Source organism: Arachis hypogaea, chromosome 4, assembly GCF_003086295.3.
Source record: "Arachis hypogaea cultivar Tifrunner chromosome 4, arahy.Tifrunner.gnm2.J5K5, whole genome shotgun sequence".
Classification (NCBI taxonomy): domain Eukaryota; kingdom Viridiplantae; phylum Streptophyta; class Magnoliopsida; order Fabales; family Fabaceae; genus Arachis; species Arachis hypogaea.
The window spans coordinates 52666649-52690550 of NC_092039.1; the positions used below are offsets into that span (position 1 = coordinate 52666649).

Sequence of the window (23902 nt, forward strand, 5' to 3'; positions counted from 1 at the left end):
GATTTAGAGTCTGGGTTGCATGTTCTCAAAGGGGATAAGGAAATCAATGAAATGTGTGATAAAAAGATGGAGAATGTGGAGTCGAATTTGCTGGTTATTTACTTTGAGCATGATGTTAGTCAACCAGTATATGGACCTGATATTGTTGAGGTAGATTCACCTTCTTCCGATGATGGATATGAAACAACTGAAGACGAACCCTACAAACCCCCTCCAACTAGATTAGAATCTGATAGTAATAGTAGTGATGAGGAAGTAAATGTACAGAAGAAGAGTGTGAGGAAGAAGCAGCCTAGTGTGAGGATGAAAGAGGCAATGGATGCTGGACAAAAGGGTGCTAGGAAGAAGAGTTGTGTTAGACAACAGACACCTAAAAAGAAGAAAAATGTGCCACCTGGTAGTTTTGGTGATAAGGACACGTCTCCTAGGACTAAGAAGAAGAAGGCAAAGAGGCATGTTGGAAGAAAAAGAAAACATGTTCTATCCCAACAAGAAGCAGACAATGAGCAAAACAGTTGGCCTAGTGGAGATCAAGGTAATGGGCCAGGTGATGTTGACCCAGATGATGAGGCAAGGGATAAGCCCAATTCAGATCTAGTGGCTGAGAAATTAGACTCAGACCTGGAAAAGCCATATGAATATGAGTCTGAGGCATTTAACTCCCCAATTTCTGACTCAGATGAGGAGCATAAGGCAAGATATCCTGATTTCAATGAGGATGCAGAGTATGGTGAAGTTCAGTTTTAGGTTAGACAACACTTTGAGACCATGTCAATGTTCAAGCAAGCACTTAAGGATTACTTTGTATATGAGGGAAAAGAGCTTATGTATTTGAAGAATGAGCCAAAGAGGATTAGAGCAAGGTGTGCTGAGGAGGGTTGTCCATGGCTGGTGTTTTGCTCTCATAATAGTCAGAGTCTAAGTTTTCAAATCAAGACATTCATTGGAGAGCATAACTGTGGTAGGAATTTGAGCAGTAACATGGCTGATAGAGCTTGGGTGACAAGTAAGTTGGTAAAAAGGTTGGTAACTCAACCTCTAATGACTTCGAAAGAGGCATTAGAGCACATGAAGCAGGACTATAATGTCCATATCAACTATAGGATGATATACAGAGCCTTGAAAGCTGCTAGAGAACAAGCAATGAGTAAATACCCTTTCCGACCCTTGTCCATTTTGAAAATTGACTACATGCCCCCTAACCTTTATAAATTATCAAATCGGCCCTTATCCATTTACTCTGTGATACCAATTAGCCCTTGAATTAGTTTCTCCGTTCAAAGTCAACGGAAAATGCTGAGGTGTAACATGCAGCCCGTGACGTGGCGTTGGATCATCAAACGTGGATTGCTCTGTAGGCATGTGGACAAATAAGCCCATGCAGACTCAGCAAAGCGACGTCGTTTTAAAAAGAAGTCATTTTGCTCGTTTAGGGCGAAATCTCAGTCTCCCCATTTCTGAACCCTAAGACTAGTGCCTGAAGCATGAGCGATCCAGAGCAATCTTCAACCTCTAACACACGCCGTGTCTGGAGGAAGAATTTGGTGGGTTCGAGTAGCAATGCAAGTGAGGGAAAAAAGGCCAAGTTCCAGCACCCTAAATGCAAGCGTGGCACCTATGCAGTCATGCAACAGTCTAGGACAGCCAAGAACCCAGACATAATCTTCCTGGGTTGTTCCTACTATGGCGTAAGTGTGCACCCATCTTCAGTTTATGTAATCAACTTCCTACGTTGTTTAACAAGTTGTATTCACTATAATGGCAATTGCAGATGGAGCAAAGTCACTGCAACTTTTTTGTTTGGCTGAACAAACTGATTGCTAAACGTTTTGGTAATGAAGATGACAATGATATTCAAGGAAGAATGATGAGGATGGAGAAAAGGTTGGAGCAACTGGAATTCAAGATTGAAGATGAATATGAAGCAAAATAAAAAAATGTAGTAATAGCCATAGTGTGTTTGTTATGCTGGCAATGTTAATTGTGTTAACAGCAATTGTGTTTGTAGTGTTTTAGGGTATATTGTGTTACTTTAAGTGATGTATGGATATCTGTTAAGATTTGGGTTAATTTGCTCTGTAATTGTAGATTCTAAATGAATTGAATGTGAATTTTTCTTTGTAATAATGTAAAGGCTGAACCCAAGATAACTCTGCACAATGCTGTATAAGCTAAAAGCATAATGTTTATATTCATACTGCTAAGCACAAAGGCATTTACATAGTGAGCCAAAATCATCAGCACATGTCTGAATTCACAAAACAAAAAACATGTTCCATATTGTTTAGTGTATTACTTCCAATAACTTGACAACCAAAAAACTTTACACCAAAATATTCATAACTATAACTAGGATTATGTCATTTCTGAAGTCTTGGTGGCCTAAACCCATTTGTTGGCTTGAATTTGTGGGGTGCATTTAGGCCTGGTGTGGGGATAAACATGAAGGGAATTGTGGCTGTCCCTAAGTCAGTTGCTCCTTCAGGTGGAAGTTGTTGCTGAGTTGATGCTTGTGAGTTTTTGGTTGTTGTTTGCTGTAGAGGTGGCTGAACTGTTGGGGCTGTGGCCTGCTGTTAAGGGTGGTGCACTGTAGGTGCTGGAGGTCTAGTTATAGCTTGCTTGGGTCTGAAATTTGGCCCGTGGTTGAGTGCAGTTTGGGGTAGCAGGGTTTGAGGACTCAGTGTTGTAGTCCACACCCTAAACCACACGAAAATAATTCAGTTTATTGTATATGCTCTTGGGCCAATTAATTTTATAGTTAAAGGGCATGAATCTGTAAAATAACATTACCTCTACTGGTGGTTGGGCAGGGTGTGAAGATTGAGTGTCAACCCTTGTCTCTTGTTGGACTGAGTGAGTGTTAGAGGTCTTTGGGACTTTTTTCTTTTGCCTTTTTGCTTTACCTTGTGAAAGACATATGAGAAGCAAAGTAAGCACAACCATGATAGAAAAAAAAACTTAAGTTTAGGGTTTCAGACAAAAAACTACCACTGGATCAATAGATGTGGCTGTAACATTTTGGAGAACATTGCTTCCAACTCTTTCCCCGGCCTGTGCAAATCCAAAAATAACAATCTCAGCTACTATACTGCTCAATTGAATAGAGGAAATAACAACTACTACAAGGGGAAAGAAAAATATGTAGAACTTCTTTTACCTGTGCTTCCTGCTGATCTGGAGGTGGCTGTGATGATTGGTTTCCAGTTTGTTATTACTTTGCCTTCTTTTGTTTTGGCTACCAATTCGGATTTGCAGGAGGTCCTTTGAAAGTCATGTGGTAGTGTCCCTTTTGCCCACATTTACTGCACGTGACTTGGAATGACTTCCTCACCTTGTGACCTTGCTGCTGCATTTGTGACTCAGCCACCACATCAACAGCCCTTTTTTTAGTTGGTCTCCCAGGGGGTCTCCTAATGATTGGTGCCTCTGGACGCAGCCTGTTTGTTTCTTCTCAAAACTCCTCAGAATTCACTGGTTTAATGAAGTCCCCATAAGTAGCCCAAACAGCTTTTATTGTAAGCCATTTATGTGCAAAATCCTCAGGCCTCAGCCCTTGTTTCCTTAACCTTGAGATAGCAGCCACTGCATGCTTGCAAGGCAACCCTGGTAGGATAGATACATAAATGACTTTTACTCAATCAATATTTACTTAAATTATTGCCAAGAAATGAGTTGATGAATAAACCTGTTAGTTGCCAAACGTTGCAAGCACATGTTTGTCATTGCAAATTAACAGCCACTCTGGTCTGGTACCTCTGGACTTCAAACAATACCCTTGCCTCATCCCCAGCCCACTCTGCTGTCCACTTATTGCTCTCAAGAATGATGTACTCATCCAGCCTTAGTTGTTGAACTGGATCCAATTTACCCTTGTATTTGCTTATTCTGTGCTTGTGCCCTACCATCTTTCGCATAACGTAACTTCGAAGCTCCTCGCACATAGTTAAAATCGGTTTCTCTCTATACTCCACGATCTTGGCATTCCAAACTTCGCACATGTTATTGGTGATATTGTCACACTTTGGCCCATGGCAAAAGTAAGCCTTCGTCCATGCACCAGGATCAAACTTCCGTAGATACTCCCAAGCATCCTTGTTCACCTTCTTCACAAGTTCCATTGAGTCTTTGAATTCTTTCATTGTTGTGCTCTTTGCAGCCTTCCAAACTAGCCCTTTTGTGTGCTTGTCCTTAAAGTGCTTGATGAAGTTTTTCCATATATGTAAGACATAATTCCTATGATAGGCTTGTGACATTACCTTATGCAATGCCTTAGCCAACCCCTGCAATAACAATTCATAAGAACAGTTGAATTAACAAGTAAGCACATAACACAAACCATATAGTAAAAAGGAAACACAAAGAAAGAAGTAATGTAACCTTCTGCTGATCAGACATGAGGTTCCACCCATTGGCAGCCACAGAACCAAGATCATCATGCAGGATTGAGTGAAACCATTTCCAGGATTCAGTGTTCTCAGTTTCAACTACAGCAAATGCTATAACAAAGAAACTATTATTGGCATCCTGCCCCACAACTGACAGTAGATGACCACCAAAGTACCCTTTTAAGAAGCATCCATCCAATCCGATCAAAGGGCGACAGCCCGCCTTGAAACCTTTCTTGCAAGCATCTAGTGAAATGTACAACCTATTGAAGAGTGGACGACCCTCTGGTTGAGGAATTACATCAATCATACCAGTGGATCCAGGATTGCTTCTGTGAATTTCATTTAAATAGTCATGTAGCTTTCCATATTGTTCTCGCTCCTTTCCAATTGCTTGTGAGTAAATACCCTTTCCGGCCCCTGTCCAATTTGAAAATTGACTACACGCCTCCTAACCTTTATAAATTATCAAATCAGCCCTTATACATTTACTCCGTGATACCAATTAGCCCTTGAGTTGGTTTCTCTGTTCAAAGTCGACGGAAAACACCGAGGTGTAACGTGCAGCCTGTGATGTGGCATTGGATCATCAAACATGGATTGCTCTATAGGCATGTGGACAAATAAGCCCCTACAGACTTAGCAAAGCGACGTTGTTTTGCTTGGCATCATTTTGCTCGTTTGGGGTGAAAATCCATTCTCCCCCTTGTGCACACCCCAATCACCATACATGACCCTCGTTCTCTCCTCAAAATTACGAAGAAACCCTAAGAGACCGAAACGTCTCCCTCCAAGCAAGCTGACAGAGACTTCCAATAGGGAGGTGTTGACGGTGCTGCAAACGGAGGAACTGACGGCGCTACTAAGGTTAGTGTCGCTATTTGATCTTGAAGCTTCGTTAGCTTGTGATGCTCCATTTTTTTTACTGAACTTGGTTATTGTTAATGATGATTTGGATTAGTGATCACCCCATGCATGTTCTAAAATGTTAAAATGAGGCGTGGTGGAAGTAGTTAATTAATTTCTAATTATTGCACATTATTGTTCTAATAGATGTCATATGAAATAGTCCCTGTTTTTCATCATGGGGGTTGGTTTGAACAGGATGAAGATGGTGCATTGTTCTACCGCAAAGGAAGTGTTGAGACATTTCCTCCGTTAGACATAGATTATGTTAATTTCAAGGATTTAGAGGAAATGTTCAAGGGTTTAGGGTATACAAGTTACAAACAGATGTATTGGTATGATGACAGTGCCCTTGATTTAGAGTCTGGGTTGCATGTTCTCAAAGGGGATAAGGAAATCAATGAAATGTGTGATAAAAAGATGGAGAATGTGGAGTCGGATTTGCTGGTTATTTACTTTGAGCATGATGTTAGTCAAACAGTATATGGGCCTGATGTTGTTGAGGTAGATTCACCTTCTTCCGATGACGGATATGAAACAACTGAAGACGAACCCTACAAACCCCCTCCAACTGGATTAGAATCTGATAGTAGTAGTAGTGATGAGGAAGTAAATGTACAGAGGAAGAGTGTGAGGAAGAAGCAGCCTAGTGTGAGGATGAAAGAGGCAATAGATGCTGGACAAAAGGGTGCTAGGAAGAAGAGTTGTGTTAGACAACATACACCTAAAAAGAAGAAAAATGTGCCACCTGGTAGTTGTGGTGATAAGGACATGTCTCCTAGGACTAAGAAGAAGAAGGAAAAGAGGTATGTTGGAAGAAAAAGAAAACATGTTCTATCCCAACAAGAAGCAGACAATGAGCCAAATAGTGGGCCTAGTGGAGATCAAGGTAATGGGCCAGGTGATGTTGACCCAAATGATGAGGCAAGGAATAAGCCCAATTCAGTTCCAGTGGCTGAGGTATTAGACTCAGACCTGGAAAAGCCATATGAATATGAGTCTGAGGCATTTAACTCCCCAATTTCTGACTCAGATGAGGAGCATAAGGCAAGATATCCTGATTTCAATGAGGATGCAGAGTATGGTGAAGTTCAGTTTTAGGTTGGACAACACTTTGAGACCATGGCAATGTTCAAGCAAGCACTTAAGGATTACTTTGTATATGAGGGAAAAGAGCTTATGTATTTGAAGAATGAGCCAAAGAGGATTAGAGCAAGGTGTGCTGAGGAGGGTTGTCCATGGCTGGTGTTTTGCTCTCATAATAGTCAGAGTCTAAGTTTTCAAATCAAGACATTCATTGGAGAGCATAACTGTGGTAGGAATTTGAGCAGTAACATGGCTGATAGAGCTTGGGTGACAAGAAAGTTAGTAAAAAGGTTGGTAACTTAACCTCTATTGACTCCGAAAGAGGCACTAGAGCACATGAGGTAGGACTATAATGTCCGTATCAACTATAGGATGATATACAGAGCCTTGAAAGCTGCTAGAGAACAAGCAATTGGAAAGGAGTGAGAACAATATGGAAAGCTACATGACTACTTAAATGAAATTCATAGAAGCAATCCTCGATCCACTGGTATGATTGATGTAATTCCTCAACCAAAGGGTCGTCCACTATTCAATAGGTTGTACATTTCATTGGATGCTTGCAAGAAAGGTTTCAAGGTGGGCTGTCGCCCTCTGATTGGATTGGATGGATGCTTCTTAAAAGGGTACTTTGGTGGTCATCTGTTGTCAGCTATGGGGCAGGATGCCAATAATAGTTTCTTTGTTATAGCATTTGCTGTAGTTGAAGCTAAGAACACTGAATCCTGGAAATGGTTTCTTTCAATCCTGCATGATGATCTTGGTTCTGTGGCTGCCAATGGGTGGAACTTCATGTCTGACCAGCAGAAGGTTACATTACTTATTTCTTTGTGTTTCCTTTTTGTTATATGGTTTGTGTTCTGTGCTTACTTGTTAATTCAACTGTTCTTATGAATTGTTATTGCAGGGGTTGGCTAAGGCATTGCATGAGGTAATGCCACAAGCCCATCATAGGAATTGTGTCTTAAATATATGGAAAAACTTCATCAAGCACTTTAAGGACAAGCACACAAAAGGGTTAGTTTGGAAGGCTGCTATGAGCACAATAATGAGAGAATTCAAAGACTCAATGAAACTTGTGAAGAAGGTGAACAAGGATGCTTGGGAGTATCTACGGAAGTTTGATCCTAGTGCATGGACGAAGTCTTACTTTAGCCATGGGCCGAAGTGTGACAATATCACCAATAACATGTGCGAAGTTTGAAATGCCAAGATTGTGGAGTATAGAGAGAAACTGATTTTAACTATGTGCGAGGAGCTTCGAAGTTACGTTATGTAAAAGATGGTAGGGCACAAGCACAGAATAAGCAAATGCAAGGGTAAATTGGCTCCAGTTCAACAACTAAGGCTGGATGAGTACATCATTCCTGAGAGCAATAAGTGGACAGCAGAGTGGGCTGGGGATGAGGCAAGGGTATTGTTTGAAGTCCAGAGGTACCAGACCAGAGTGGCTGTTAATTTGCAATGATTGTGCTTGCAACGTTTGGCAACTAACAGGTTTATTCATCAACTCATTTCTTGGCAATAATTTAAGTAAATATTGATTGAGTAAAAGTCATTTATGTATCTATCTTACCAGGGTTGCCTTGCAAGCATGCAATGGCTGCTATCTCAAGGTTAAGGAAACAAGGGCTGAGGCCAGAGGATTTTGCACATAAATGGCTTACAATGGAAGCTGTTCGGGCTACTTATGGGGACTCCATTAAACCAGTGAATTCTGAGGAGTTTTGGGAAGAAACAAACAGGCTGCGTCCAGAGGCACCAATCATTAGGAGACCCCCTGGGAGACCAACCAAAAAAAGGGCTGTTGATATGGTGGATGAGTCACAAATACAGTAGCAAGGTCACAAGGTGAGGAAGTCATTCCAAGTCACGTGCAGTAAATTTGGGCAAAAGGGACACTACCACATGACTTGCAAAGGACCTCCTGCAAATCCGAATTGGCAGCCAAAATGAAAGAAGGCAAAGCAACAACAAACTGGAAACCAATCATCACAGCCACCTCCAGATCAGCAGGAAGCACAGATAAAAGGAGTTCTACATATTTTTCTTTCCCCTTGTAGTAGTTGTTATTTCCTCTATTCAATTGAGCAGTATAGTAGCTGAGATTGTTATTTTTGGATTTGCACAGGCCGGGGAAGGAGTTGGAAGCAATATTCCCCAAAATGTTACTGCCACATCTATTGATCCAGTGGTAGTTTTTTGTCTGAGACCCTAAACTTAAAATTTTTTTTCTATCATGGCTGTGCTTACTTTGCTTCTCATATGTCTTTCACAGGGTAAAGCAAAAAGGCAAAAGAAAAAAGACCCAAAGACCTCTAACACTCACTCAGTCCAACAAGAGACAAGGGTTGACGCTCAATCTTCACACCCTGCCCAACTACCAGTAGAGGTAATGTTATTTTACAGATTCATGCCCTTTAACTATAAAATTAATTGGCCCAAGAGCATATACAATAAATTGAATTGTTTTCATGTGGTTTAGGGTGTGGACTACAACACTGAGCCCTCAAATCCTGCTACCCCAACTACACTCAACCACAGGCCAAATTTTAGACCCAAGCAAGCTATAACTAGACCTCCAGCACCTACAGTGCACCACCCTCAACAGCAGGCCGTAAGCCCAACAGTTCAGCCACCTCTATAGTAAGCAACAACCCAAAACTCACAAGCATCAACTCAGCAACAACTTCCACCTGAAGGAGCAACTGACTCAGGGACAGCCACAACTCCCTTCATGTTTATCCCCACACCAAGCCTAAATACACCCCACAAATTCAAGCCAACATATGGGTTTAGGCCACCAAGACTTCAGAAATGACATAATCCTAGTTATAATATGAATATTTTGATGTAAAATTTTTTGGTTGTCAAGTTGTTGGAAGTAATACACTAAATTTGTTTTGTGAATTCAGACATGTGCTGATGATTTTGGCTCACTATATAAATGCCTTTGTGCTTAGCAGTATGAATATAAACATTATGCTTTTAGCTTATACAGCATTGTGCAGAGTTATCTTGGGTTCAGTCTTTACATTATTACAAAGAAAAATTCACATTCAATTCATTTAGAATCTACAATTACAAAGCAAATTAACCCAAATCTTAACAGATATCCATGCATCACTTAAAGTAACACAATATACCCTAAAACACTATAAACACAATTGCTGTTAATACAGTTAACATTGCCAGCATAACAAACACACTATGGCTATTACTACATTTTTTTTATTTTGCTTCATATTCATCTTCAATCTTGAATTCCAGTTGCTCCAACCTTTTCTGCATCCTCATCATTCTTCTTTGAACATCATTGTCATCTTCATTACCAAAACGTTTAGCAATCAGTTCGTCCAGCCAAACAAAAAAGTTGCAATGACTTTGCTCCATCTGCAATTGCCATTATAGTGAATACAATTTGTTAAACAACGTAGGAAGTTGATTACATAAATTGAAGATGGGTGCACACTTACGCCATAGTAGGAACAACCCAGGAAGATTCTGTCTGGGTTCTTGGCTGTCCCAAACTGTTGCATGACTGCATAGGTGCCACACTTGCATTTAGGGTGCTGGAACTTGGCCTTCTTACCCTCACTTGCATTGCTACTCGAACCCACCAAATTCTTCCTCCAGACACGGCGTGTGTTAGAGGTTGAAGATTGCTCTGGATCGCTCATGCTTCAGGCACTAGTCTTAGGGTTCAGAAATGGGGAGACTGAGATTTTGCCCTAAATGAGCCAAATGACTTCTTTTTAAAACGACGTCGCTTTGCTGAGTCTGCAGGGGCTTATTTGTCCACATGCCTACAGAGCAATCCATGTCTGATGATCCAACGCCACGTCACGGGCTGCACGTTACACCTCAGCGTTTTTCGTCGACTTTGAACGGAGAAACCAATTCAAGGGCTAATTGGTATCATGGAGTAAATGGATAAGGGCCAATTTGATAATTTATAAAGATTAGGGGGCGTGCAGTCAATTTTCAAAATGGACAGTGGTCGGAAAGGGTATTTACTCATAAATGTACTAACTGATGAGTAGTATTGGAAAATTAAAGCATAAACAAATACATAAACGTATAATATATGGTGTTGTCCACAGTACTAAAATATGAATTGTCAAAATTATTTTCAAAAATATAACAAATCAAATTTAATACAATACAATAAGATAAAGAATTTATTAACGTAATTTTTTCTAAAGAAAGAATTATATATCAGACAGAAGAGTGTGTTCATATTGTTTTAGCTCTCATTTTTTTTAAGTACCAGATACCTGCTCCAATTCCAAATGTCCCAGTAACCGAAATGTCAGTTACTGTTTCTGCAGACACAACACATTACCCTTATTTTCAACTTGAAAAAGTTTGCTATGAACAATAATCAATACACCACTTCAATTAGCTGTAACAACCTGCAATTATACGTGCCCTCGTATTGTGTTGTGCAACATTATAATCTGCAAAATAACATACAAAATTCAAGTCATGATCATTACTTTACTAAAAGGGCAGAATTATATTATTAAGGTTGTAAGATACCTTTGCAATGGGTAGTGAAATTTTCATTCTCACAAAGACACATGAAACTCTCTGTCTGTGTATCAAATCCACAAGTTCCACCTCCTTTGGATGGATCCTGGCAAGACACTCATAGTGGAAGAACACTCCGGCATGACAAGACACTCATATAAGATCTTAATTCTAGTTGTTACTTAATAATAATGTATAGACTAAAATAAAAATCATTCCATTATATGATGATGAAAATATAACTAACGATAAGGGCATCAATCCACATAACCCAATGGAAGGGCAATTAAATAGATAAACATAAGCACGGAGGCCAACCCCTATGGTCCCCCAAGTCCCTGCATCCAACCTAGTCCTAGGTGACCAATATAGCCCTACCTACATCCATGGTGTTTGCACCCTCGGACACCACTATCGGAGCGGGGCTTCCGACTCCAAGAATTGCATCAATTATAATCCTCATTGGTGTCAAGAAATCGAATGGCACAACATCCTTAGCAATCTGAGCCTCCATATTTGCCACATTATCCTTAAACTTCTTTGATACAACTTCCACCTAAGGTGGTTCCGGGCCAAATAAAAAGGATCATCCTTAATCTCCTTATTCAGAGTATCCACAACTGTTTTTGCATCACCAACCAAACCCAAATTTAGTAGAAATACCTAAAACTTGCCACCATGATGATAAAATCCGAATCCCCATCACTACATTAAAAAAAAGAGAAACAGAGTCCTAATAAAGCAGCATCATCACAGCAACAACAATCAACAATCAACAATAAACAAAATTCATCATTAGCAAAAAATTAATTTATATGTCAATTCACCAATTAACAAAATTTCTGTACATAAATATTCAAATTGTAAATCCTAAATTACTATATCAAAATAATTCAGAAATCAATTCAAAAATTAGATACTCAACCACCAATGCCATACTTTTTGAAAATTAAAATTAGCATAAACATGTTACATCAAGTTTTAAAAACAGAAAAACAAATTAAATGTTATGTGTTACTTGTTTTGTGACAGATCGAGCACATGGAGATCGAGGAGAGGCGCAGCGCGGGGATGAGAGGCTAGACAGGAGGTCAGGCGCGGCGACGCTCGACGCGGTGTGGTGCGGCACAGCGACGTCAGGCGAGGCGAAGCACTGGGAGGGACGGCGACGGCTTGGATGGAAAAATAGCGCAGAAGATCTCCGAACAGAATAACGCAGAACAGACCAACGCAAAGAGAAGGACTCGACGGACGGTCGACCAGCAAGCGTCCGCTGCAAACGACGCAACAGATGGATGAAGACGACAGACCAACGCAGAAGATAACATTGAACGTGATCTCCACAGAGTAACTGAGGGCTAGCTAGTGTTATTTTCTTCGGGATAAGATGTAAGGGGCTCTTTTGGTATTTTAGAAAAATACATGTTTCTTCTATTTGTGGAAGAGTTATTTTGGTATTTCAGAAAATAAGAGTGAAAGAGAATTAGGGATTTAGGAAAAGGTTAGAGAATCTTTAATTTAGGAACGAAATATTCTGTTAAATCTAACTATTTGGTCACGGTAGAGACCTAATTGAAAAAAAAAATTGGTGCAAGGACCCAATTAAAAGAAAAAAAAAGTATAGGGACCTAATTAAAAATTTTGCGAAACTATAGAACCTAACATAGTAATTAAACTAAATATCTATACTTATAAAAATTATGTGGCTTAGTTTTTATGTGATAAGCGGTGATTTATATGTTATTTTTGTCAAGTTCAAGTCCAAAAATAGTTTGTCTGTTTAAAATGTAATTAACAATTAGAGTTATGTTTTTTTTTTTATATTGAGCCAAACAAAAATTAGATCAATCATAAATTTTAATTAAAAGTCTAAAACAATTAAATGTTAGCTTTCTTCATTTTTTTGTTTTTGTTTTTATCTTTTTTTAAAATATTTTATTTTATTTTATTATTAAAAATAACAAAATGAAAATTTGTTTTGATCAGAAAATAAAAATTTATCCTTGTCCTCTTTTTAGATTACACAACCTCCCCCTTTTATTTCATTTCTCCTGTTTATGTCTATTATAATTATTTGGCATTTAAAATGTTATTTCTAAAAGAATTCTAATTTTCAAGTAAAATAAAATTTATGAGATATAAAATAATCATTGTACAATTTTAAATAACTTGGTCTCATTTTTGTTAAATAATAATTTTTTTAATAACTATTGATTGATACACTAAATAATACTAATGTGACGAGTTGAAATGATATTACACCAAAATAGTTTTATCAGAAGACAAATAATACACTATTAAATTAATTTTTGTATTTATGAAAATAAATCATTTTTTGCTATACACATATAATATTACAATTATTTTGCATAACTAATTTAATTATGGTTTAAATATTTTATTTATTTTTATAGTTATATCAAATTTGTAATTAGTTCTATATTTTTTTAATTGAATTTTTATATTACTTTTAATTTTATAATTAAACCCTTGCCAATGTAAAAATATTAGAGTTAACAAAACATTTTTTTTAAATTTAAGATACTTATAATTAAGAACCTAATTCAAGATTTGATCAATTTTTTTTTAAAAAAATATTTTATTAATAATGTACCAATCAATAGTTATTTAAAGACTTATTATTTAACAAAAATGAGGCCAAATTACTTAACATAAATGATTGTTTTATATCAAATAAATTTTATTTTATTTAAAATTTAAAATTCTTTTATAAATAACATCTAAAATTCTAAATAAATATAATAGACATAATCTTAACAGAAAAAATAAAATAAGGGCCTTACTAGCGTGTAGAAGGAAAAATCCTTCTACATATATAGAAGACAGGTATTGTCTTCACAGCTACAAATTTTACCAAAGATAAGTACAATAATGATGCATCAATTATCTTTAATGTTCAATTTATAGGACAGTTCTGCAGCAATTCAGTTGTACAGAAATTGACATAAAATAATGTTAAAGCAATGATTAATTAATCTCTTATTAGTCTTTAATATAAACATGGCAAATTTAATATTTATATAATATATATATATAAGTCCGGTTTAACACGAGTAGGTGGATTTTGATTTTCGAGCGGTTGAGCCTAACATATATAAAAGTGTTGCATGTTATATTTTTTTGGTGTCTTTGTTGCAGGTTATGATATTTATATTAATATTGGTGTAACTTGTACCCAAAAAAATAATATTGGCCTAATAAGAAAATACTATGATGGCTTTAGGATATCAAAAAATTCTAAAGGTCGTCAACATGAGTTTTGCAATAAATTACAAGCACTACTAGAAAATTAATTATTACAGACGAATATTTTTGATGGATTTTATCCCACGAAAATACAGACGAAATTTTAGAAAGATTTTTTGTCGGAAAACAAAAAAAATGAATTAGCATAAATTATAGATGGAAATGAGAATCCGTCAATAATTCTGTCAGAAAAATTAATTTTTTTCCATAAAAAATAGTTACAGACGAAAAATCTGTCTGTAATTAAATGGACAAAACACTATATTTTATTAAATTATTACAGACGAAAAATCCGTCTATAATTAAAAATTTTCCGTCGAAAATATTGAATTAAACCTAAATGAAACACGAGCTTCTTCCAAATGAAACACAAGCTTCTTCTTCTCTCCGTAGCACGAGCTACTTCTTCTCTCCGTGGTTGCTATTTCTGCTTCTTTCGCCGCTGCCGCTGCCACCGTTGCATCGCACAATCTATCTCTGTCATCCCTTGCGTCGCATGAGATCCCTCCGTCGCCGCTCTCGTCACATCTACTCCCATCGTTGCAGAGCTCTCTCTGCTGCCGCTATCATCGCATCTGCTCCCTCTGGCATCTCAACTCGCTCTCTCAGTTCTTCTCGTAACTGATGCACGAAAACTTGTCTCTCAACAAATTTTTCTTCGGCAAGTATACCGAATTGTCGTCAAGTAAAAACTCACAATAGAGTGAGGCCATCACAGGGATTGATTGGTCAAGAAACTTTAATTGGAGGAATGTTCTAGTTGAGCTAAGCAGAAGTTGAGTTGATAATTACAGAAAACAAAATGGCGGGAAAGAAAATGACAGAAAATGTAAATGCTGGAAATAAATGGCGGAATGTAAATTGCAGAAAGTAAATTGTAGAATCTTAAACGGGGATTTGGAGAGATGAACATAAAACTAAATGGCAGAAGGTAAAGGGAATGGGTAAGATCAAAAATGGGGGATTCATTGGGCTTAGGAGATGTTGCATTCTCCGGATCAAGTTCATTCTCATCTCTTCCTCAATCAATGCATTCATTGATCTCCTTGGCAATCTTAAGTGATTGGATCCCAATTCCTTGGCAACCCAATCTCTCTAAGCTTGAACAATTATCCAATTCCTTGATTTAATTGCTCATGGGAAGAGATGAAGTATGGTCACTGATTATACCACATGTATTTCCAAATCAAAGTGTTGGTAGGATTATATGTCACTATATCCATCTAAACCCCAATTTGGTCCAACATGAGAAAATAATTCTAGCATGATCTCCTCATCCCTTTTCGAAGGCTCAGAGGAGATCCAATTATGGAGAGTTTCTTTTCCAAGACAACTAACCAATTGATTTAAGATAGAAAGCTTTCTAGTAAATCAAGAGAAAAGAAAGAGAAAGAAGAATGAAAACTATAATTGATCCGTAAATTACAACAGAGCTCCCTAACCCAATGAAAAGGGGTTTAGTTGTTCATAGCTCTGAAAATGGAAGATGATAGAGAAGAGTGCATTCTCCAGTAAACTAGAATTTGCAGAAAAAGTAAATATACAGAATGTAGTTCCCAATAATGCCCAGCCTCTTTTCTAGTTCAAAACTACTTCCTATATATACTACTCTTCTGATCTTCTAGTCAGCTCTTCAAGTCTTGGATATGGGCCCTTGATCTTTAGTTGAAGCAGTTACAGTCTTCAGTGGGCTTAGCTTTGCTTGCAGAAAGAATGTGAGTCAGGCATGGTAGGACGTTAGTTAGGACGTTAGTGGCGTTAATGTTAGGTGTAAACTTGGGTTCGAAAGCGTTAGTGACGATAACTTTGTCACTAACATTCCAAACCAGATGATCCACGTTAACTTCAATGTTAGTTAGTGACAATAACGCTACTCACTTTTACCAATAACGCTACTCCTTGTCCCTCTTTCCTACGTTAATGATCCACGTTAGTGTAACTAACCTGGCCCTCAACGTGGGCATGCCCAAGCTCGATGGCGTTAGTGACACTCACCTTTGTCACTAACGCTTCAAAATGCCCCTTCTTTCCACGTTAGTGCCTCACATTAATGGCATTAACGTGACCACTAACGTGGTTGTGCTTGCCATCTCCAACGTTAGTGACAAAGGTTAGTGTCACTAACGTTGGCCCGTCATTCATTGCTCCACGTTACCATTCACGTTAGTGGTCTTAATGTGACCACTAACATAGGCAATCTTGGCCTGATCCAGCGTTAGTGACAAAGGTGAGTGTCACTAATGTTGGCGATCTCTTCTTTATTCCACGTTAGAGTTCACTTTAATTGAATTAACGTCACTCTTAACGTGGCTATGTGTGGCCTTTTGGAACGTTAGTAGTGTCTACTTTTACCACTAACGTTGGAGCTTCCCTTTCCTTCCACGTTAGTTCCCACGTTAATGTAACTAACGTGGCAACTAACGTGGGTTATGATGGGTTTCGAAGGCGTTATTGGTGATAACCTTTCCACTAACGCTGCAAGCTTGCTCCCATTCCATGTTAGTGGTCACGTTAGTGAGACTACGTGGCGGCTAACGTGGCTCTTCTTTGCTTCCTTTGTCCTGAAATCAAACAAACAGGGTGCATCAAAGCTTTGTTCCAAGTCATGAGATCATGCATTGTTGGACGAAATTGTGATCATCAATGTTGTACTCTTTGTTATTGTATGGAATATATTTCATTATAATGGCTCTTTGCTATGTGTGGACACAACTCCGTTCAACTAACCAGCAAGTGTACTGGGTCGTCCAAGTAATAAACTGGTGGACGAAATTGTGATCACATCAATATAGTATTAATATATTTATTGTAGAATTGTGGAACTTAGGATTTTTGGTACGAGTGGGCACAATTCCGTTCAACTAAACAGCAAGTGTACTGGGTCGTCCAAGTAATACCTTACGTGAGTAAGGGTCGAATCCACAGAGATTATTGGTTTGAAGCAATCAATATTTATTTTATTAATCTTAGTCAGGATATCAATAGGATTATTTGGATTAAAAGTGAAATTATTGGAATTGATAAAAGAGGGAACAATGTTACTTTGATTTGCAGTACTGGAGAATATGTTGGAGTTTTGGAGATGCTTTATCCTTTGAATTTCTACTTTTCCTTGAGATCCTCTTCTCACACGCAGGTTCCTTCCATGGCAAGCTCTATGTAGGGTGTCACCGTTGTCAATGGCTACTTCCCATCCTCGCAGTGAAAACTATGCACGCACTCTGTCACAGTACGGCTAATCACCGGTTGGTTCCCGCTCCTACTGGAATAGAATCACTCTTTTGCGTCTGTCACTAACGCCCAGCAGGTTAAAGTTTGAAGCACGTCACATTCATTCAATCCCGGAATCCTACTCGGAATACCACAGACAAGGTTTAGACTTTCCGGATTCTCATGAATGCTGCCATCAATCCGGCTTATACCACGAAGATTCTGTTGGGGAATCTAAGAGATATTCATTCAATCTGATGTAGAACGGAGGTGGTTGTCAGGCACACATTCATGGGTTGAGGAAGGTGATGAGTGTCACGGATCATCACCTTCTCCACAGTTAAGCGCGAATAAACATCTTAGATAAGAACAAGCGTGTTTGAATGGAAAACAAAGGAATTGTATTAAATCATCGAGACGCTGCAGAGCTCCTCACCCCCAACAATGGAGTTTAGAGACTCATGCCGTCACAAAGTATGTAATTCAGATCTGAAAATGTCATGAGGTACAAGAGATGTCTGTAAAAGTTGTTTAAATAGTAAACTAATAACCTAGGTTTACAGAAAATGAATAGACTAAGATAATTGGTGCAGAAATCCACTTCTGGGGCCCACTTGATGTGTGCTGGGGCTGAGACTAAAGCTTTCCACGTGCAAAGGCCTTTCTTGGCGTCAAACTTCAGGTTATGACGTGTTTTGGGCGTTCAACTCCGGATAATGACGTTTTTCTGGCGTTTAACTCCAGACAGCAGCATGAACTTGGCGTTTAACGCCAAGTTACGTCGTCTATCCTCGCGCAAAGTATAGACTATTATATATTGCTGGAAAGCCCTGGATGTCTACTTCCAACGCCGTTGAGAGCGCGCCAATTGGACTCCTGTAGCTCCAGAAAATCCATTTCGAGTGCAGGGAGGTCAGGATCCAACAGCATCAGCAGTCCTTTTTCAGCCTAAGTCAGATTTTTGCTCAGCTCCCTCAATTTCAGCCAGAAAATACCTGAAATCACAGAAAAACACACAAACTCATAGTAAAGTCCAGAAATATGATTTTTGCCTAAAAACTAATATTATTCTACTAAAAACTAACTAAAACATGCTAAAATCTACATGAAATTACCCCCAAAAAGCGTACAAAATATCCGCTCATCACAACACCAAACTTAAACTGTTGCTTGTCCTCAAGCAACTAGATGAATAAAGTAGGTTCTAATAGAGATAAAGAAATAATAATATTCTCGAGTTCTAAATGAGGCTCAGATTCTTATTAGATGAGCGGGGCTTGTAGCTTTTTGTCTCTGAACAGTTTTGGCATCTCCCTGTATCTTTAAATTTTCAGAATGATTGGCATCCTTAGGAACTCGGAATTCAGATAGTATTGTTGATTCTCCTAGTGTAGTATGTTGATTCTTGAACACAGTCATTTTATGAGTCTTGGCTGTGGCCCTAAGCACTTTGTCTTCCAGTATTACCACCGGATACACAAATGCCACAGACACATAACTGGGTGAACCTTTTCAGATTGTGACTCAGCTTTGCTAAAGTCCCCAGTTAGTGGTGTCCAGAGCTCTTAAGCACACTCTTTAGCTTTGGATCACGACTTTAACCATTCAGTCTCAAGCTTTTCACTTGGACCTTCATGACACAAGCACATGGTTAGGGACAGCTTGATTTAGCCGCTTAGGCCTGGATTTTAATTTCCTTGGGCCCTCCTATCCATTAATGCTCAAAGCCTTGGATCTTTGCTAAAATTTTCGCCACTTTTTTTTTTTTTTTGAACTGCTTTTTCTTGCTTCAAGAATCAATTTCATGATTTTTCAGATCCTCAACAATATTTTTCGTGTTCTTTGTCCTTTCAGGAGCCAATATCCATCAAATTCAAAGTACATATTATGCACTGTTCAAGCATTCATTCAGAGAACAAAAAGTATTGCCACCACATATAATTAATTAAAATTTTATTTATTAAGAACTCGAAAAACATAAATTACGTCTTTATTCTAAAAGAAAATCTACTACTTTATTCATGCCTAATGATGATGAGAAAAATAAATTATAACTTAATTGGAAATAAAATCAAAATAGACATCCTAATTACTACTAAATATCTTCTAAGGTTAATTTCTAAAAGGAATAATCTCTACTAAGTTGGAACAGAGAAATTGGAACTCAGCAACCTGTTGTTTTGAGGAGTGGATGCTCCTCTGGCTCTTTGGGGTGTGGTTCAAGGATTAATTTTTGGCGCTTCAGCTCCCTTAGATCACGCCCTTGCTCCTCTTGTTCCTTGAGCAGTTTGCAAATCATGCTACCTTGATTATTCTGTTCTTCCTTTATTTGATCCATAGCTTCTTGCAATCTGGAAACAGAAGCCTCAAGTTGTTCCCAATATTCATATTGGGGCAGTTCTGGGAGGGCTTCTTGTGCTCTCCTTCTGACAGGATCCTCTTGTTGCTGTTGCCTGACCATTGATATTCCAGTAATGGGCTTTTCAATTGGGATATATTCAGTTATTCCCATCTTTACTCCAGCCTCTTTGCAAAGCATAGAAACTAGGCTTGGATAAGCCAATTTGGCATCCTTAGAATTCCTGTTTGCTATTTTATATAGCTCACAGGAGATCAGCTGATGGACTTCCACTTCTTTTCCCAACATGATGCAGTGAATCATGACAGCTCTTTTGATGGTAACTTCAGAATGGTTGCTGGTGGGCAAGATGGAACGACAAATAAAGTCCAGCCAGCCTCTGGCTACTGGTTTTAGATCTTCTCTTTTGAGTTGGACTGGGATGCCAGTTGTACTAGTAGTCCACTTGGCTCCAGGGATGCATATGTCCTCCAGAATCTTGTCCATCCCTTTATTGACCCTCATCATTCTCCTATTAAAGGAGTCTGGGTCATCTTTCAGTTGAGGGATCTTGAATATCTCCCTAATCCTGTCAGCATTGGTATGAATGATTTTTCCTCTGACCACTGTCTTATGGTCAAAGACAGCAGCTCCAATGATTCTTTGCCTTTCTGTCTGCCATAGATTAGCATAGAATTCCTGAACCATATTCTTCCCCACTTTCGTTTCAGGATTGGCCAGAATTTCCCAATTCCTGTTTCGAATTTGCTCTTGGATTTCCGGATATTCATCTTCTTTCAGATCAAATCTGACTTCCGGGATCACTGATCTGTGACTCATTATCTTGTAGTAATGGTCTGAGTGTTCTTTAGTTAAGAACTTCCCTTGGTTCCAAAGTGGCTTTGGAACGCTTTCTTTCTTTCCTCTTGGGGCGGTTTGTTTCCCTTTAGGAGCCATGATCAAGAGACACAATAGTTTTTGTGATCACGGGAAAAACACACCAAACTTAGAGCTTTGCTTGTCCCCAAGCAAAAGAAAGGAAAGAAGAGGGATAGGAGGAGAGCAGTGTGGAATGGTGATGATGAGGAGGGCGCCAAACACAAGATATAGGGAGGGGGGTGGGTAATTTTCGAAAAAAATTTAAGAAAGAGATAAGATAAAAGATATAATTTAAAAGATATGATCAGAAAAAGATATAATTTTAAAAAGGAAAAGATATGAATCATAATTTAAAAGATAATTTTGAAATTTAATTTTGTTTTTTTTTTTAAAAAGGATTTTTAAAAGAAGTTAAAGATGTGTTGGAAACAAATTTGAAAAGCTGATGGCTTGAATTGGAAAGCCATTTGGCTTTTGGGTTAAGATAAATCTAAAAAATTTGCAATCATTGGATTTTAGAAATTAGGATAAAAACTTTTGGAATTGAAAGTGATAATTTAAAATATGTTTATGCAAGAAATCATGAATTGAAACATAAAAATTTTGAAAAAATACAAAGAAAAACGAAATTGTACCTTCTCCCACCATCCTGGCGTTAAACGCCCACATGGTGCATGGTTTGGGCGTTTAACGCCCAAATGTTGCTTCTCCTGGGCGTTCAACGCCCATGTGATGCTTCTTCCTGGCGTTGAACGCCAGGAGGTCCTGCTTTACTGGGCGTTTTTCTAAACGCCCAGAATGCTAGCAGATTGGCGTTAAACGCCCAGAAGGTGCATCTTTCTGGCGTTTAACGCCCAGAAGATGCTTCTTCTTGGCGTTTAACGCCCAGAAGGCTACCCTTACTGGCGTTAAACGCCCAGTGGGTGCTTCTTTTGGGCGTTTAACGCCCAAAGTATTTCTTACTGGCTTTTTCATGCCAGTGAGCTTCCAAATTTCTCTGTAACTCTTGGGACTTCAATTAATTACTAATTCACCTTTGAAGATACTTGGACTTAAACCTGTAAAGAAAAGAAAATTTATTTAATCAGTAAATAAACTTTGTAAATGGCTGGGTTGCCTCCCAGCAAGCGCTTCTTTAATGTCATTAGCTGGACTGACACTGATATTCAATGTAATCTCAGTCTTGAGCATTCTTGCTCGAAATTATCTTCAAGATAGTGTTTAACTCTTTGTCCATTGACAATGAACTTTTTGTTAGAGTCACTATCCTGAAGTTCTATGTATCCATATGGTGATACACTTGTGATCACATATGGACCTCTCCACCGGGATTTTAATTTCCCAGGGAATAATTTGAGCCTTGAATTAAATAGCAGAACTTTTTGTCCTGGTTCAAAGACTCTGGATGACAATTTCTTATCATGCCATCTTTTTGCTTTCTCTTTGTAAATTTTTGCATTTTCGAAAGCATTGAGTCTAAATTCCTCTAGCTCATTTAACTGTAGTAATCGTTTTTCTCCAGCTAACTTGGCATCAAGGTTCAGGAATCTGGTTGCCCAATAGGCTTTGTGTTCCAGTTCCACTGGCAAGTGACATGCCTTTCCATACACAAGCTGGTATGGAGAGGTACCTATAGGGGTCTTGAATGCTGTTCTGTATGCCCACAGAGCATTATCCAAGCTTCTTGCCCAATCCTTTCTACGGTTAATTACAGTCCGTTCCAGGATTCTTTTAAGTTCTCTATTTGAGACTTCAGCCTGCCCATTAGTTTGTGGGTGATATGGAGTAGCCACCCTGTGGTTGACTCCGTAACGTACTAGAGCAGAGTAGAGCTGCTTATTACAGAAATGAGTACCCCCATCACTGATTAACACTCTAGGGATACCAAATCTGCTGAAGATATGTTTCTGGAGGAATTTTAACACTGTTTTAGTGTCATTAGTGGGTGTTGCAATCGCCTCCACCCATTTGGATACATAATCCACTGCCACCAGAATATAGGTGTTTGAGTATGATGGTGGGAAAGGTCCCATGAAGTCAATACCCCATACATCAAACAACTCAATTTCCAAGATTCCTTGTTGAGGCATAGCATAACTGTGAGGCAGGTTGCCTGATCTCTGGCAACTATCACAGTTAAGCACAAATGCTCGGGAATCTTTGTAGAAAGTGGGCCAGTAGAAGCCACTCTGGAGGACTCTTGTGGCTGTTCGTTCACTTCCAAAATGTCCTCCATACTGTGATCCATGGCAATGCCAAAGGATCTTCTGTGCTTCTTCTTTAGGCACACATCTACGGATTACTCCGTCTGCACATCTCTTAAAGAGATATGGTTCATCCCAAAGATAGTATTTTGCATCTGTGATTAATTTCTTTGATTGCACCTTACTGTACTCTTTGGGTATGAATCTCACTGCCTTGTAGTTTGCAATGTCTGCAAACCATGGCACTTCCTGGACGGCTAGTAATTGCTCATCCGGAAAGGTTTCAGAAATTTCAGTGAGAGGGAGGGACGCCCCTTCCACTGGTTCTATTCGGGACAGGTGGTCTGCTACTTGATTTTCTGTCCCTTTTCTGTCTCTTATTTCTATATCAAACTCTTGCAGAAGCAGCACCCATCTGATGAGTCTGGGTTTTGAATCCTGCTTTGTGAGTAGATATTTAAGAGCAGCATGATCAGTGTACACAATCACTTTTGATCCTACTAAGTAGGATCTAAATTTGTCAATTGCGTAAACCACTGCAAGTAGCTCTTTTTCTGTGGTTGTGTAATTCTTCTGTGCATCATTTAGCACACGGCTGGCATAGTAAATGACATGCAGAAGCTTGTCATGCCTTTGTCCCAACACTGCACCAATGGCATGGTCACTGGCATCACACATTAGTTCAAATGGTAATGTCCAGTCTGGTGCAGAGATGATTGGTGTTGTAACCAATTTAGCTTTCAGAGTTTCAAATGCCTGCAGACACTCTTCATTAAAGATGAATGGCGTGTCTGCAGCTAGCAGGTTGCTCAGAGGTTTGGCGATTTTTGAAAAATCCTTTATAAACCTCCTATAGAACCCTGCATGTCCCAGAAAGCTTCTGATTGCCTTAACATTAGCAGGTGGTGGTAATTTTTCAATTACTTCTACCTTAGCTTGGTCCACCTCTATCCCCTTGTTCGAAATTTTGTGCCCAAGGACAATTCCTTCAGTCACCATAAAGTGACATTTTTCCCAGTTTAAAACCAGGTTAGTCTCTTGGCATCTTTTCAGAACAAGTGCTAAATGGTTAAGGCAGGAGCTGAATGAGTCTC

General features: G+C 38.7%; 1 protein-coding gene across 1 annotated transcript; it reads right to left on the bottom strand.

Moving 5' to 3' along the window:
* Window positions 1–3719: 3719 nt before the first annotated feature.
* Window positions 3720–5000, bottom strand: LOC140184124 (uncharacterized). Its single transcript, XM_072234412.1, has 3 exons — window positions 4878–5000; window positions 4378–4836; window positions 3720–4280 (listed from the first exon to the last, which is right to left on the bottom strand). The coding sequence occupies exons 1-3, from the start codon at window positions 4998–5000 to the stop codon at window positions 3720–3722; spliced, it is 1143 nt and encodes a 380-aa protein (XP_072090513.1).
* Between the last annotated feature and the right edge of the window lie 18902 nt (window positions 5001–23902).

Coding starts and splice junctions, on each gene's coding strand:
- LOC140184124 (XM_072234412.1), bottom strand. CDS start 5,000: ATGCCTATAGAGCAATCCATGTTTGATGATCCAATGCCACATCACAGG. Junction 4,837..4,877: donor GGGCTAATTGGTATCACGGA/GTAAATGTATAA, acceptor TATAAAGGTTAG/GAGGCGTGTAGTCAATTTTC. Junction 4,281..4,377: donor TCATGTCTGATCAGCAGAAG/GTTACATTACTT, acceptor TTGTTATTGCAG/GGGTTGGCTAAGGCATTGCA.